At 42.0% G+C, this 16,120-nt stretch overlaps 1 protein-coding gene across 13 annotated transcripts in view; it reads right to left on the bottom strand.

Moving 5' to 3' along the window:
- Positions 1-16,120, bottom strand: part of SPATA6 (spermatogenesis associated 6) — an 80,567-nt gene that overhangs the window by 48,608 nt on the left and 15,839 nt on the right. For 9 of the 13 annotated variants that reach the window (XR_003094492.1, XM_025206265.1, XM_025206268.1 and 6 more), the window contains 4 exons: positions 14,709-14,987; positions 12,938-13,025; positions 7,406-7,446; positions 2,448-2,623 (listed from right to left, as the gene is read on the bottom strand). Coding sequence is in view for 12 of the 13 variants with exons in the window: in XM_025206265.1 (XP_025062050.1) it covers positions 2,448-2,623; positions 7,406-7,446; positions 12,938-13,025; positions 14,709-14,987 (584 nt within the window). In the remaining variant the exon portion in view is untranslated. The remainder of the gene's footprint in view (positions 1-2,447; positions 2,624-7,405; positions 7,447-12,937; positions 13,026-14,708; positions 14,988-16,120) is intronic. The other 4 variants (XM_025206316.1, XM_025206319.1, XM_025206308.1 and 1 more) reach the window with 1 other exon arrangement.

Genomic DNA, 16,120 nt, shown 5'->3' with positions numbered 1-16,120 from the left:
TGATGGAACCCATTTCAGTGTTTTAGTATGGGATACCTTTAAAAGATGGTGATTTCAGCTTGATATCTTGCATCAAGGTTGATTTATATGATGCCCTTCCTAACAAAGGCTCAGGGAAGCTTTATAGCAAGAGAAACAAAACAATTTTAAAAGGGCAACTATAATAAATAAAATTAAATAAAGCCAAGAACTCAGCCTAATTTCGGTTGCTAAATGCCTGTCCAAACAGAAAGGGCCTGCAGTGCTTCTGAAAGATGCTCGGACTTGGGCCTTGGCAGGGATCAAGAAGGATGCAAGAAAGGCTTAAGATGGCAAATAACTCATGATTCAGGATAGCTTTTTAGGAGATCACCCAGGCTTGTGTGCCATGGGAGACTCCTGCAGAAGCAAATTCTAACAAAGCACTTTCACCTTTTAGAGAGTGCTCTGTAGGCAAACAACCTTCCCCTAAAACAGAAAAGGAAATTAGCTACAAACACTGACAATTCTTGAAACTGGGTCTTGTCCAGGAAAGCAGACCAGTCTGTGGCTTGGAGATGCCCCTAAGTGAATTAAACGCTAAAAAAAAAAAAAAAAAAAAAAACACACACCCCAAAAGTAAAAAACTTAACAAAAATAATGAAGCAAACTCTTTTATTGGGCTTAACGATATGATTCACTTATGCCAACACAATAGTAAAAGGCTGTAAACACAACAGTAAATAGCTTGTTCTACGACCTCTCTGGTGAGCAGACAGAGAAGACCAGAGACTATTAAAAAGGGCCAAGAAGGTCACAAAGGGAATTCTGCAACAACCCACAACTTTCATATAATGTTGAAAGGTCCTGCAGTTGAAGAGCCAAGTGTGCAACTTGTACGGTATGGCTCTGGGGAAACAAAACCGTGAAGATGGACACTCACTTCACAAGTATAAAGAAAAAAAAAGAGCAACAAGAAAATTTGATTTAAGTCAATGAGCACTGGGAGAGCTTGGAAATTCCTTACAGTTGATGTGATGCAAAACAGACTGGAGACCACGACAATCAAACCCCCACGATTGAGCCCTACATACTCATCTATACATACAAACGTCTTGATGTGCTTTCAGCAGTACTGACTTCAGATCAAACAGAAAGCCCCTCTGCTTTCTCTTTAGAGACTTACGCTTTCTGCAAAAGGCTGTGTTTTTAAAATGTGAGCATTAAGAAAACTTGATTATCAAAATAAAACAACTGTGCTTAATGACAACATTATGGATACCCATTTTGATAAGGAGAAAACACATCATTTGACAAGACTGCAAAAAGCTGCTTGGATTATGGTTTGGTAAAATGAAACACAAATTTTCGAAAGAACAGGTAGAGATGAGTAATACATCACTCCATATCACTTGCTGACACGGTATATGAGACCCTAGCAACAGCACTATTCTACACTCCATACACTTAAAATATACTTAAAAAATGTCAGTTTGTTGTGTTTTTATTGTTTTTCTCTGCCCCAGTAAGAAGACCAGCACAAAATAAAGAGGGTAAAATAACAGATCTCCTTAAATCACATGCATGATTTAATCTAATACACAAACAAGGTGCAAAGATAAAGAAAAATCCTTTCCCTCTGTAACACATGCTAATCTTTGTTAGCTAATCGTAAGTATTATACGTCCAAAAAGTGGGTACAAGTTTTCCAGTACAGGGTGATCATATAGGAATATTAACTTGAATTTTCACAGGTAAAAAAAAATATTTTTTTTAAAGAAAGCTAAAAAAATCCAAATTCTGTTGCTAAAAATGGTGTAATTTGCATCAGATCGTGTCTAGAGTGCAAATTAAAGTTAATTTACAGCACAAATACCAGTAGATATATCTGTGCCAGTTTTTACCTACCTCACTTGGGTATGACTAGAGTTCAAGAGGTAGTGGTATAGCTTTTGCTATAGGCAAGGCACCTGAAGAAATACATAGTATTATTTGTGGGCTTGAACAGTCCATGCTGAAGTCTGGGACATACCACCACTTTTCTTATTGGTGCCCAAGCTAGTTTGATGAAAGGCCGTATGCAATGCAATTACACCTCTAACGACACCGCAGGCATAGATAAATTGACAGATATTTCAGTCTTTAGTGAATGACTATTCCAAGACACTAGCCAACTGACTGAAGTATTGTCACAGGTATTCAGCACCAAAACCATTGGATTAAATAATGGCAATTATCTGAAATATTCACATCACTAGAATTTTTGTATTGCAATGAGCTGGGACTTCAATCACTTGGGTTTCTACTCACGTACTCAAAAGGAGATGGACACTACAAGTTTAAGAAATGTAGCCCTCCATGACAGTTCAAATGGTCATGCAATGTGACAGGGAATCCATTTCAGGCTCCAAACAATCAACCTTTACTGCTATTTTTAAGGATCAGTTATTCTAAAACATCAGAAAGGAAGAGTGAAAGCGAACCATTACCTTTCCGTAAGAGAAGACCGGTTTAGCACAGAACTTAAGGAATGTTTCTGCAATGAGGAGGGTGCGGAACGTATTAAGGAACTAGAAAAACGAAACTGCCTAGCTGTACCCGATGTCAGGTGCTCATCACAGCTGTCAGAAAAGCCATCAAGGTCTTTCCCATGAGAAGACCTTACCTGTCAATGAGAAAAAAAAAAAGGAGAATAATTCTGAATGGTATACAGGAAGCCAACTGTTTTGGCTACATCTTTACATAAACTACTAGGGGAGAGAGACATACAATTTCCACTTTTTCTGAATGCAGAAAAAATGAAAGACCGTTATTTTTTGGAAGAATACAAAGTTGCTGGTTCTGTCACCCATATGCAATACACAAGACACTTAGTACCAGATGTTTCTGTATCATATTTACCTGAATCCAAGACCACTTCAAATTTAAGAGGATCTCCAATAATTCGATTCTAGACATGGAATATTTATGATTTTCCAAGCACAATTCTAATTTTTGGAGGGTCGTCTTAAATTCATTCTCCCCACCACTGCAACAGGACAAGCAGCAGCAGTGTGTGAGTCAAATGGCCTGATCTTTGCTTTTGCCATCTGTGTCTTGCCCCAACCCACCTCTTGCCCCCTTTGCTGCCTGCCCTTTTCCACCCAATGGCTGCACACCCTCTACCTACCCCCCTTTCCATGGTACCCTGCACCAGCCCCCACTACCACTTGCTCCACCATGGTGCCTGTACTCACACCCTGCAACTTGCCCCGCTACCATGTGCCCCCTGCATGCGTGCACCTGTCCCCTCCCATTTCCTGTCTTCCTGTTCCCCTCCCCCCACCACCTCTGACTTGGCTTTGGCTGGGGCCTTGCTCCAGGCCAGGGTATGGAGCACAAGCTGCCTCTGGCTCTACACGAGCACGCGGCAGCAGTTGCAGTGGCAACAACTCCAGGCCCAGCCCCAGTCCTGGTCCCGGTGCCACCCTATAGGCAGGGCTAGAATTGCAACTGCAGCTGGGCAAGGCTTGAAGGCAGCATGTGCTCTGTGCCCCAAACTGGAGTGGGGCTCCAGCTGGAGCCAGAGGTGAGATAGAAAGGTAAGAGGTGGCAGCTGGGGTGCGGGCAGAGGGAGCAGAGGCTGCAGGATTGTGGGGTGACAGCTGCAGTTCTAACTTCAACCCTAAGCTAGGGGTTGGAGCCACAGCTGTAACCTCCTCTCAATTTTTGCTCAAATCCAAGAGGAGGGGCTTCTTCCCTTCCCATATTGGATTGGGGGTAGGATAGAGAATCTAATTTTGTAGTAAATATGCTACATGACAATGGGAGCGACAGCATCCATCATGACTAAAGGTTGCTAGATATTTTCCACGCTAACCCCAGCCTTCAGTCACAACTTCAACATTTTCACCTTTCCTAGAGTTGGTGTCTGAAGGCGATGCTTTACCTTTTAGTCTCAACAAATAAACTCCAGCCAAAACACGAGGATGTGTGGGAGGTGACGAGCGAGCGACAGTCTTCCCAACGTTACAAACATTTCCATGCATTTTTTTGGAACAGCTGTAGGGCTTAAACTAGTTAAAGTACCCACATATAGGAACTATTTCAAAGAATTCCCCAAGCTAGACAAGAAATTCCCTACTCGCTAGGATTATCTTTTACCCCATCATGTAGGAGAATGGTTTTAGAACAATTGCTGCTTAAGTTGAATGTTCCTATCATACTATACTGGGTGGGATCCTAAAGAGCTGAGCAGTGAACTGCCTGGAGTTAGCCAGTAGAAAACACCAAGAAATGCTGTGTCTTAAATCCCACCCCGCTCTGAGACTTGAGCACCTCACTCAAGGTTGCATGATGGAGCCGCTATCCACCGAGACCCATGGTTATCTCCAGAGGCCAGACACACACTAGTTCTTTCCAAGAACTGAGTACAGCCCACTTTTCATGGAGGAAGAACCTACCTTTTATGCAGTAGCCCAGGGATGAGAGCACTCAGGAAGTGAAAGAATTTTTCCAACTATTTAAGTTGGTTTAATAAAAGATATCAGACTTCCCCAAAGAACCTTGTCTGCCTATACGCAGGAAGTGAGTGATTATAGTTCAATGTCCTCTTCAGCCTGACCCCATCTCCCACTAGCCAGGACAGAGCCCTCCCTACCACCCTATATGCCAGGTGTTCTCTTCCTCTCCCACTGAAACCGAGCTACTGTAAAAAATAATTTAACATTTACTGGATTGAAAAGAAAAATGACTCTATTGCTTTGTGACTAATGCACTCCAGCCCCTAGGTTCCCAACCCTGCTTCAAGGATTGCACCTGGCACCGTGAGCTAATCCAAATAAAGTTTTGAAGGGCTCCAGCAATGTGCCTGGCACCTTTTTATGGCTGGGTCTAAAAAAGCAGTCCTTATGTTCCCCATAATATTTTCTATCTGCAAAACTCAGAGACTCACCCATCTTAAGGGTAGCAAAGTTCCAACTCATACCCCAAAGTTTAGAGAGTCGTATGCCCACTCTTGGCCCTCTGCCCGGTGCAGACCTCCATAGCCCAAGTCTCTTTACCTCTAGGGTTGTTCTTACTTCTTCTACAAGGCCAGCTCTCACTTCTACATTCCAGCCCATGGATCCTGTGCTGGGCCGTGTAGATGAAACGAGGGGTGCGTGTGCACGATACTTTGAAGTGGGCTAAATACTTTTGCACCGCTTTAATGGTGTCGGTATTTGCGCACCCCGGCGGCGTATTGCACATTAATTCCAGTCACTGTAGGAAATTCAGCGACGTAACGCACCTTAAATGACTTAGGGTGCAGCAAACTAAAACTCCTCCTCCGAGTTATAGTTTACTGCCCCTACAGCTGCAGAGCGAAGTACCAGGCTCCATGCAGCTCCACGGCTCTGCAGGCAGCCTGGGAAGGCAGACTCTGCCCAAGAAAAGCAGCAAACCTGATCCCCGCCTCCCCGCACCCGAAGCCTGCCTACATTCATGAGCTGCGTGGGGGCCCAGTGCTTCCCTCTGCACCTGCAGTGCCCCCCGGGACTGCCCAAGCCAGGTGCCTGCAGACTGGTGCTGCCTGCGGGGGTGGGCCACTGCTGGCACTGAAGAAAGCACCATCCCGCCCCCCTCCTCCCCTGCAACCCAGGAACTGCTCCACCCACCGGCAGTTCACCCCCAACTCCCCACTGCTGAAGAGGCAGGTAAGTGCAGGGTGTGTGCACAATAAGGGGGTTTTAAGGGCCCTAAATTGAAGCGGTGGATTTAAAAACCCACTGCTTCAATTTAGGGCCTCCGTTTTGTCTACACGACATGCCCTTAACGAGCAGAAGACTTCAATGTCCATCCCTTACCACTTCTGCCTTACCTGCTTCACTGTCTTTCTCCCTACATTAGCCTTACCACAGCTTCCCCCAACCTGTATCTATGAAGCCTCTCCAAGGCAGCCTCCTCACCTGCTGCCCCTTGCTGCCTGAGCTGCAGTCTTTTATAGCAGCTATTTATAATTGGCTGCTTGGTCAAAGCTGGGGGAGGTAATTAGGCTCTTCAATATCTCTTTCTGGTCTGCTGCTGCGTGGGGTGTAAATATCCCATCACAACAAATCTAAAAGATGTATTTGATGTTTGTTACAAAATTAGAGTCTTAGTCAGTAGAGTCTGCTGATTAAACACACTTGGACAAAACAGCATCTTATTAAATTCAATACCAATTTCCCCATAACAGCTACATTTCACCATTAATAATTCTCAGGTTCTCTTAGTTCACACAATACTAATTACATCTAGTTTAATGCTGTACAATATTTTTGGCAACAGAAAAGGTATATTCCCTTCTGCCTTTATTTTTTTGGAACCAGAAATGCTTTGGGGCATCAGGAGAGTGATGAATTAATCTGTACTGTGTTATCTGTGTGCTCCAAACAATGACTGCTGCTAATATCTTCTTCCTCATTTGAGAAAAATGGATTTTAATTAAAATGTCCATTATAAAAACATATTTAGTAGAAGTTCTCTTTCCAGTTTTTCGTTTATGACTGTGAAGCAATCCAGAGGCAGCACAATATATTAGGTACCATGTAAGGCTACTATAACATTGCAATCCTACACAGTAAAAGTGGAGAAACAGACACTAGTGTGTGTTTAGCCCGTATCAAAAGATTATCCTTTTAATTCACTTTACTTCCTCCTTTCTACATCATTACTCTTGACAACTATTAGGGACCCTAACAGGGCGCGCGCACACACACACACAAATTAATGACTGCCTACAGCTGCTGGCAAAGTTTCCAGAGTGCTTCAGGAAAGAGAAAAATCTTACAAAGTATAGAGAAAATAAGTGTTACAGTTAGAAATGTGAAAGGAGACCTGTCAGGTAGGTGTGATAAAGAAGCTTTTCCACCCCAATTAAGAACACAAGACAAGCAGCTAACTGAAGCAGGGGGGAAAAAGAACCCAAGAACCCTTTTCTGTATACAAAGCAGCTAGGATTTTAAAAGGAGAACATGTGAAGTAACTAGTAGTAACTTTTAAAAAAAAATAAAGCATTGCTGCCTTATCTGTCCATTACACCAGTGCCACTTTACAGTGCTCTGAGGCTGCGAGGAGTTCTCTCAAAGTGATTGTAAATGTAATTTTATACCCATTTTAAGGTGCCTTTCCACAGCTCTGATGTTGTAAAGCAGCCTTAATATAAATGAAAAGTAGTCCTTCTAACTGCCGATCATGAATACTCAGCAACAGTTTATTTTCATAGTCTCACCAGTCTTGTACCGAACGTTGAGAACACTTTTCATAGTAAAAAAAATGTAACGGACCTTAACAGTGCAAAATAATGTCCTATATAGCATCAAAACCCTAGACACAAGCTATATTTTCGATTTCATCACCTTCAAAACAGGATCATACGCAGTCTTTCTGTTCTCAGCTCCCCTAAAGCACAAGGCAATTTACATGCAATATTTTTTGCAGTACTTACTTTAGTTTTCTTAGGTCTGTAGCTGCCAAGAAGAGAAGGATCTGGGAAAAAAAAAGTGCAGAGACAGAAATTGAACAATTTTTCAGACCACCAAGAGAGTATTTTTTTAATTTAGGGAAATTAAAAAAGGTCTTTAGCAAAACCTTTCAAACAGTATCTAAACCAATGGATTGTTGTCATATATTGTGTAATTCAAGACAGCAGCAAAGCCATTAACACCTTAAGGTTTAGCCTTCTTCAACTTATCTTTTTTACAACTGTTTCCAGCTTTTTGCTTTACAGCAGTGCTGTGTTACTGACACATAACATCCTAGAAAATTAGGGTTGGAAGGGACCTCAGTAGGTCACATCTAATCCAACCCCCCGCTCAAAGCAGGACCAGCCCCAAAGAAATCATCCCAGTCACATGATCTTAGTGGAAATACTGACAGCACACAGCCTTATCTTGAGGGGCTGATTTGGGCAGGAAAGGTATGTGTGGTATGTAAATTGTGTGTGCTGTGCACATTGCCTGAGCTAGAATGCTTCCAGGACCCAAGCTGACAAGGTTAAAGCTAGCTCAGGTATCTCTATGCTACATAGAACTTGGCCAAGTAGATTCATCATCCCTGCACTAAGTGAGACCCAGCGAGCAGGAGATGGGAAGCTCAACGAACAAGGAGGCAGCTATACCCTCTTCTGGAAGGGTAAACAGGAAGGAGAATGCCGACTTCATGGAGTTGGCTTTTGCCATTCAGAACGAACTCATAAACCTACTCAATGAGGTCCCTATCGAAATTAATGAGACATCATGACTCTCAATCTTAAATTGGCAGGGAGCCAATATGCTACTGTCATCAGCATGTATGCCTCAACTTTTGACACCCCTGACAAAACCAAGGAGGAATTTTATATCAACCTTGACCAAGTCCCTTCTGACATTCCAGAGGGAGACAGACTTATTGTGCTCGGTGATTTCAATGCCAAGAGTTGGAAGGGACTTGAACCTCTGGAACGGACCCACTGGCAAGGAAGGAGTGGGAAAGGTCTACTCCAGCGGCGTTCTCCTCTTGACCAAATGCGTAGAACATGAACTCACCATCACCACTGCCCTGTTCCACCAGAAAAACAGGCACGAGACACCAACACCTACAATCTAAGCATTGGCACTGGATTGGCACTACGCCCTTGTTCATGCCCAGGATTAAAAAGATGTCCACATCATCCAAGCTATGCTAGGAGCTGATGATTGCTGGACCAAACACTGACTCATCTTTTGGTTGTCACTCAAACAGGCTCCCAAACGAACGCTGCAGCAAAAGCAATGCCAATAAAATATCCGTGTCGAAGGACTCAAGGGACCAATCAAGCAGGACCTCTTTCACCAGTACCTCAATGAAAGACTGGCAAATTCCAGTCAACAGCAATGGGAGAATGCTGGCAGTGCCTGGGGTGCTTTCAGACCCACTGTCATCAGCGCCTATGGAGAGATGCTTGGATTCTCTATCAGGAACCATCAAGACTGCTTTGATGAGAATGACTGGGTGATCCAAGGAGTTGATTGACTGCAAGTGCAAGGTCTTTTGTGCTTGGCAGAATGACATCAACTCCAAAAGAAATTGAAGCACCAAGCCAAGGCAGAGGCCCCACAATATGAAGAACAGATGGTGGGAAGGCTAGACGAAGATGATTCAACATCTTGCTGGAGCCGGCTCCAGTACCTGGGGCTTCCCTTCTGTGCCCGACATGTGGAGGGGCTAAATGTGAGTGGCGGGGAGCGCTGGCAGTATAGACTGCCTGGGAGAGGCTGTGCCCCTCACTGTAATGTGCAGCACTGGGCAGAGCCATGTCCTGATGGTACCTGCACCGGGCACGAGCGCCCTAAATGTCCCCACCTGCTGCTGCTGCCACCGCCTGCCTGGGCCACACACTATGGGGGGGGGGGCCCCCCCCCCCCGCCACTACCCCTCACACCCATATGCTGCCCACCCAAGATCCACGCTGCCGCAACCCGCTGAGTGAGGGCTTTGCACTGCCACCAGCCCTAGTACCACACTCTGGCCCAGCTGCAGCCCCACCCCCACTGCTTTCCTACCTGCTGCCTGGAGCCAGCAGACCAGGGAAGCGGAGCAGGTCCCGGGGGGCTGCTGCAGCAGCAACAGCAGTAGCAGCACTGCCCGGAAGCTGCATGCTGGCCGAGTCGGGCCCTTCCACGCACAAGGGTGGGAGCAAGGTGCAACTGGGTATGTTTGGGGGTATATGTACATGTGGGCACTTTGCTCCCACCCTCGTGGGTGGAAGGGCTGGGCTGGGTACAATTTGTTGGTAGGTGCCGAGGGCTGAATGAAAGTGATTGGTGGACTGGATTTGGCCCACAGGCCGTATTTTGCTTGCCCCTGGTTTAGGGCATCAAGAGGCACAACTGACATGATCTTCACAGCTTGCCAGCTGCAGGAAAAATGCTAGGAACAACTTAAACCTCTCTACATGGCCTTCTTGGACATCATGAAAGCCTTCAACTCTGTCAACCAAGAAGCACTGTTGAGGATCCTTCCGAAGCACGGATGTCCGTTGTACGAATTTCCCAAATGGTAGAAATTCATCACCATTCTTTGCTTGCGCCGTGACAGTATGCAAGCGGTAGTTCTCAGTAACAGATTATAATACATCCCTTGGAGGTCAGATGGGGTTAAGCAAGGCTGCGTCATCGCTCCAACACTTTTCTCAATATTCCTCGCTGCCATGCGACATCTGACCACCATCACGCTTTCAGTCGGATTGGAGCTAAAGTACCAAATGGATGGTAAACTGCTTAATCTCAGCTGACTCTGAGCCAAAATCAAAACCACCCTGACTTCAATTGTCAATCACCAATACACCGATGATGCTGCAGTGTGCACTTACTCAGAAGCAGACCTTCAGGCAATCGCTGACATCTTTACCAAGGCATACAAGAAAATGGGACTGACGCTTAAAATTCAGAAGATCAAGGTCCTCCATGAACAAGCTCTTAATGAACAGTCCCCAGGTCTGGAATTCAGATTTATGGTGTGACTTTGGAGAATGTTACCTATTTCCCGTACCATAGAAAGCTGGCATCCAGCATCCAAGAAATCCAACACCACCTTAAAAATGCAACCTTCAGACGCCTGAGGGTCTGAAACATCACAGGCATGAGATCTGAAACCAAGTTCATGGTTTATGAAGCAGCTGTGATCCCTACCTTACTGTACAAGTAAACACTACGAGCATCAAGGGGACAATCATTCAACATCAACTTCGCTGGGCCAGCCATGTCATCTAGACATCCAAATCCAGACTCCAGAAGTAAGTTTTATTCTCCCAGCTCAGTAAGGCGTACACTCAAGAGGAGGGCAGAGAAAGTGCTTCACGGACGTCCTCAAGACCGACTTGAAAAAATGTAACATCAACATCAACCCATGGAGAACTATTGCCCAGAACCACCTCCATTCTCTAAATGGAGGAAGAGTCTGCTGCAAGGATCTCAGTACTTTGAAACCTTATGATGACAACAGGAGACAGAAAAGCAGGAGTGGCAGAAAAAACACGTTGCGGACCGAATCAAAATCCAGAGCCCAGAAACACGTGCCTGAGTTGCAAAAGTCTGTTGATCCTTGATCAGCCTCTTCAGTCATCTTTGGATGCAGAGATAAAGCAGTCAAAGGAGACAATCATCCTCGACTGCAAGGGATTGCTGCCGATGATAGACATACCCTCAGTTAGCTCGCTTTAGAAATAAAGAGGGCCGAGCTGTCTTTGCCAAGATTAGATGTTCTGATTCTAGAAATCTGAAGGTTACAACTGTTAAGCCCCAGGCCATGGACAGGAGAATGGCTTTCTACTAGGAAATCCTCTGATCTGTTACAAGTGGAGTATATTTTAGACACGTAGCTACTGGCCTGAGACCACCAACTCGTTTCATGTAAGTGCTTAATGGTCATTAGGTGATATGTCTTTGACATTACCCATCTGCGACAGTCAAGTTTATGGCCCTGAAAGGTATGTGAGACCTTTAAATATACTTATATCCTGAACCATCCAGTCCCATCACTTTGGGCAAATTTTGAACTAATTCATGGTGAACTGCACTTTATTTCTTAAAAGTGAGGAGTCACAACAAGGCTTAACAGAAGGACACCTGATGTATACAAATACTAATTAGTGGTCATTATGCTACCATATTATCTGATTAATACTACAAAGAAATAAAAAAATATCACCACAAAGATTTTTGCCCCTTGCAGAAGGATATCTAAACATTTAAAACTAGTGCCTTCCCTAATTTTAACAAAGGCAGACAGTGACTCTTCAGGTCTGTGAAAATACAGTATATTAAAGTAGGGCTGTTTCGAACAAAGCTCTCCACTAAGAGATTCTAACTTTAATCCATGGATTACTGGAAGCAATGGAGCAGATAATCCTGGCATAAATGGGAAATAAAAGATGATAAGGTACATGAAGTACCTAAAACACCAACCTACATTATAGGTAGGCATAACAGAACTATATTCTGCATTTTTCAGCTCAAATAAAGACATCAACAGCCAAATTCTAGATCACAAGACTTTGGATGGAGACAGTTTTGGAAAAGGCCTCTAAACTCTGACTACAGAAGTAAATGGGTATACTAGTATTGAGCATAAAAGTTATGACAGCAGATCTGTTGCAGAAACTATGAAACAAGGAGAATGACTATGTTGCCATAAATACCAGTTATGCTCATCCTGGTTACTTACCTATAGAGTTATTCTATTATTAAATGGCGCTCATAACTATTAGTTCATCATTTCAGGTGTAATTCTTAGTTTTGTGTATTTAAACATGATGTTTTGTGATTTGAACCAATGTATGATGTAGCTGTGCTAACAGCTCTGGTTAAGTGCTAAATTTGGACCACCTTCCATTATTTACAGGAAAAGCATCAACCACAGTTATTAAGAACCATGTGAATTTATGGACACTGGTTCGAAACCAGTTGCAACACTCTCTACCTGTGCTGCAAGTCTTGATGTCACCATTTTTTATTGTAGTAAAACTGTGTTGGGTGCCAGAGCAATTAGACCATCCTCTGTTGTTTATGCCAATGCCCATGTTTGACGAGATATACGAACGCATGTTTCTTGGTGAGCGAACATCCAGAATAACGATATTACATCGCCCATCAACTACTCACACATATGGCTGTAGGTAAGTTACTATCAGTTTCTGCAACACTGGAATCTGGAAGGGGACTCAGAGTATTTCAACTCCACCTCCCACAAACACTCTACCCTTAGATTTGGCTCACTGTCTAAGTCCAGAAAACATATGTAGACAGTCCCAAACCAATGTAACAGCCTAGCAATGGTACTACTCTACTGCTTTGAGATGATAAGCAACTAAATAACCAAACATCTAGAGAAGCAAAAGAACTTAAACCATTCATTGGAGTGTCTTGGCTAAAACCTCAGAAGAAAGAATAGTCTTTCCACATTAAGGGGTTAAAAATATGAACCTCCTATATGGAATATCTATATGGAAGGCAGTACTCACCACAGGTTACTCGGGACCAGGCTTCTCTTGCACTCTCTCTGGGGGTACACCAGGTAGGAAGATCGCCAGAGGGACTCGGATGTTCAACCTGGAGCCAAAACACTGTTAAAATGCTTAGTATATAATAGCTAGTCTGTCTACACACACACACACACACACACACACAATTTACAATTACATACATTATTTACAATTACATAAATTCACTCGAAATGTATTAAAAGCTGTAAATTAGGCATTATGAAGCAAATAAGAAGGGACACAAGACATGCGGGGTAGAAAGAGCGCAACTTACTCTCGTTTGCATTTAAGCAGTACCACTATAGCCTTCTTAACAGAACTCAAAGTAATCAAGTTTAGCTCCTTATTTTTAACTTCCCCAACACATGCAACCTTTTTTTAGTTAGCTTGTACAATTTATTTTTTTGGCAGATTTTGATATGTAGTATTCACCAGAAATAGTTCTGATCTCACCAAGATACTTAAAAGTGCTGATCTTTTCCCCAAGTAAAAAAATTACCTTCCAACAAAAAGCTAATTTTGATCTTAATGATACAGAGAAAATTTCCACGTCTGGACAAACCTCAGCATTAAGTATACACATAAGGTGTGTTATCAAAACAGGAAGGCAATTATAGTCGATATATGGTATATTAAAATAATGCAGCAGAGCTACAAAAAGAAAATGCACAAGAGGCACAAATGTAATCAGAATCAGCAACTGGGACCAAAAAAATGCAGCAATTACACTATAGAACAGAAAACAGAAAAAAAAATAATTAAGCTAAACAGGAAAATTATCCATAGGAGTGATAAACAGTAAGGTAAAGAGCAAGTAATGGTCAGTTAAGACTGATTTGAATTTCTAAAGGATATCTAGGAATAAAAAAAACTTGTAAGTGAATTCTAGAATTAGACGAATTAGACTATACATAGACAAGTAAATCAATTATTAATAACTAGAAAATGAAATGGAGAAGCAAGCTAATCACATATTGTGGCAAATGCATGGAACTGTATGTACTTATAGCACAGAGTGAAAAGCAAAACAGTCTTATTTGTGTCTCCAGTCTGTCTCTCCAGTCTTTCAAGGTTGGGTTCTTAAAATAGGTACTTAGTTACCATGGAAAATATGTAAAGAAAAATAAAGCAAATCAGATTATGATCTTCCAAGATCCTAAAACGTCCCAAACTAGGAAAGTACTTAAAATACAAGTAGTTTTAAATAGCTCTTCTGAAGGCAGGGACTCAACATGGATACATGCACGCATGACTGCCTTCTTGGGCCAAGGTCAGAATGACCGGGAACCTGAATGATCAAACTCTTGAAGATTTAGATGTTAGTAAAAAGACTGTTTCAAAAGAATATGGGAGAAGATAAAGTTAAGAAAGCAATCTGATTTCTTAAAGTTACTAGGTGCCCTGTTTTAAATCCTAGTGCCCCACTTTTATTATTAATACCCATTACTTCCCAGTTGAATTTACACACACATTATCCTGCCCAGTGTGTTAGAAAAAAGGATAGAGGTGCTCAAAGCATTTAACCATGGTATTCATGAAAGAGCTTGATTTTTGTCTATTAGCAGTGCTGACAAAAGAACTTTTATTCTAGTTAATTTTACATTTAAATCACTAAGTGGCAGGCTATTTTGGAGAGAAAAATTATTCATATACACTAGGAACTGAATGATTTTTTTTTGCAGTAGTGTTCAGAGAAAGAACAATATTTGATCTGAGCTTAAATTGGAAACACTTTGTAGAGAACACATACACGTCTAACTACAAATGGTGGTTTATCAGTTTCTCTTCTGAATTCAAAAGGCCCGAGGTTTAAATGGGCCAGGCGTTGTCTGGCTTCTTCTGATAGCTCACACATTCGTCTTTTTGTGTATGGAGATGGAGATCGTGATTTAGAAGCTATTGTGGGTTGCTCGTAGTTCTTTGTTACTGGGCTATGCCTGCCTCTCTCAGGTGAAAGGGTGTTTTTCTTTGGTAACCTTGTTTGCAATTTTCCATTTGGTGTTGAATGATGCACCCGATCCAAATGATCCTAAAGTGAAAAGAGAAATTATCTGCTTTGACAGCATGTAGAGCAAAGATCACTGGTGATAATGCAACATTCAAAACATGTCCAAAAGGGAACAAATACCTTTGACAGAAATGGATGCGTGTCAGTTTAAGTTAACCTACCAAAACTATAATCAAACAGCAATTTAAACAAAAATGCATTTTTAGATTTGTTTAAAACCAGAAGGAGGTTAAAATGCACATTGTTAAATGTCAGACTTTAAGGTTAAGTGCCTGTTACTTATCTAATTAGCTTGCTCACACAGTTGGTGGGAAAAATGTTCTGTAAAATTAAGTTGAATTATGTCACTTTACTTCATTTAATAATGACTCTACCTAAAACATGACTGGATGTTTACAGATTTAAAATATTTGTTCACCTTCCTATAAATGTTTTGTAAATCTTTCAGTTTACATTACACTTAGGTAACACTAAATCTATTAAAAACCTTTTTGTGGTATATAGAAAATGGCAGTATGCTTGTTTAATGCTTACATTATGTGCAGTTTACAAGCTGCCTAAAATTAGCTCGTTTTAAAACTGCATTTAATTGAAAGACAGAATTATTAATTCTTTAAAAAGAAAAAGCTTCTACTAAAAAAGCTTCTCTAATATATGTGCCCATGCATGGTATATTAACAATGCAATTCTTTTTCAAGATCCAAAGCCTAACTAAGAGTTAGCTGAATGAACAGTCAGTCTTAAATATTAGCATCTTCAATTACCAGTTTAAGATGCAATCGTAAGATTAATATTTTTGGCACTAAAGTTTCATTTACAAAGGAGTTACAATGTATCCAATTTCCAGCAGAAAGTGATCTTTAATTTGCTCTCTGGGCTTTATGGGTCGTAGCACTAGATAAAAAGGCACCATCTTTGAACACTTGCTCAAGACACATTTGAGTTTGAATCTCACAGCATGGAGAACCAAAATTTCCAAACTCTGCTCAAACTTTACATTTTGTAAAAGCTTAATGTCAAAAAAAATATTTTCTTTTAAAAAAATAAAAGAAACGAGGCAATGCTCTAAAACCTATTCGGTGCCTGAAATGCTAAAGCGGTGCTGTAGTAAAGAACCTGGGAATGTGACTGACTAGAAGCTGCTCTTTGTCTTT

This window comes from Alligator sinensis, unplaced genomic scaffold (genome assembly GCF_000455745.1).
Source record: "Alligator sinensis unplaced genomic scaffold, ASM45574v1 scaffold781_1, whole genome shotgun sequence".
NCBI classification, from domain to species: domain Eukaryota; kingdom Metazoa; phylum Chordata; order Crocodylia; family Alligatoridae; genus Alligator; species Alligator sinensis.
This window is presented reverse-complemented; position numbering and strand designations above follow the sequence as displayed.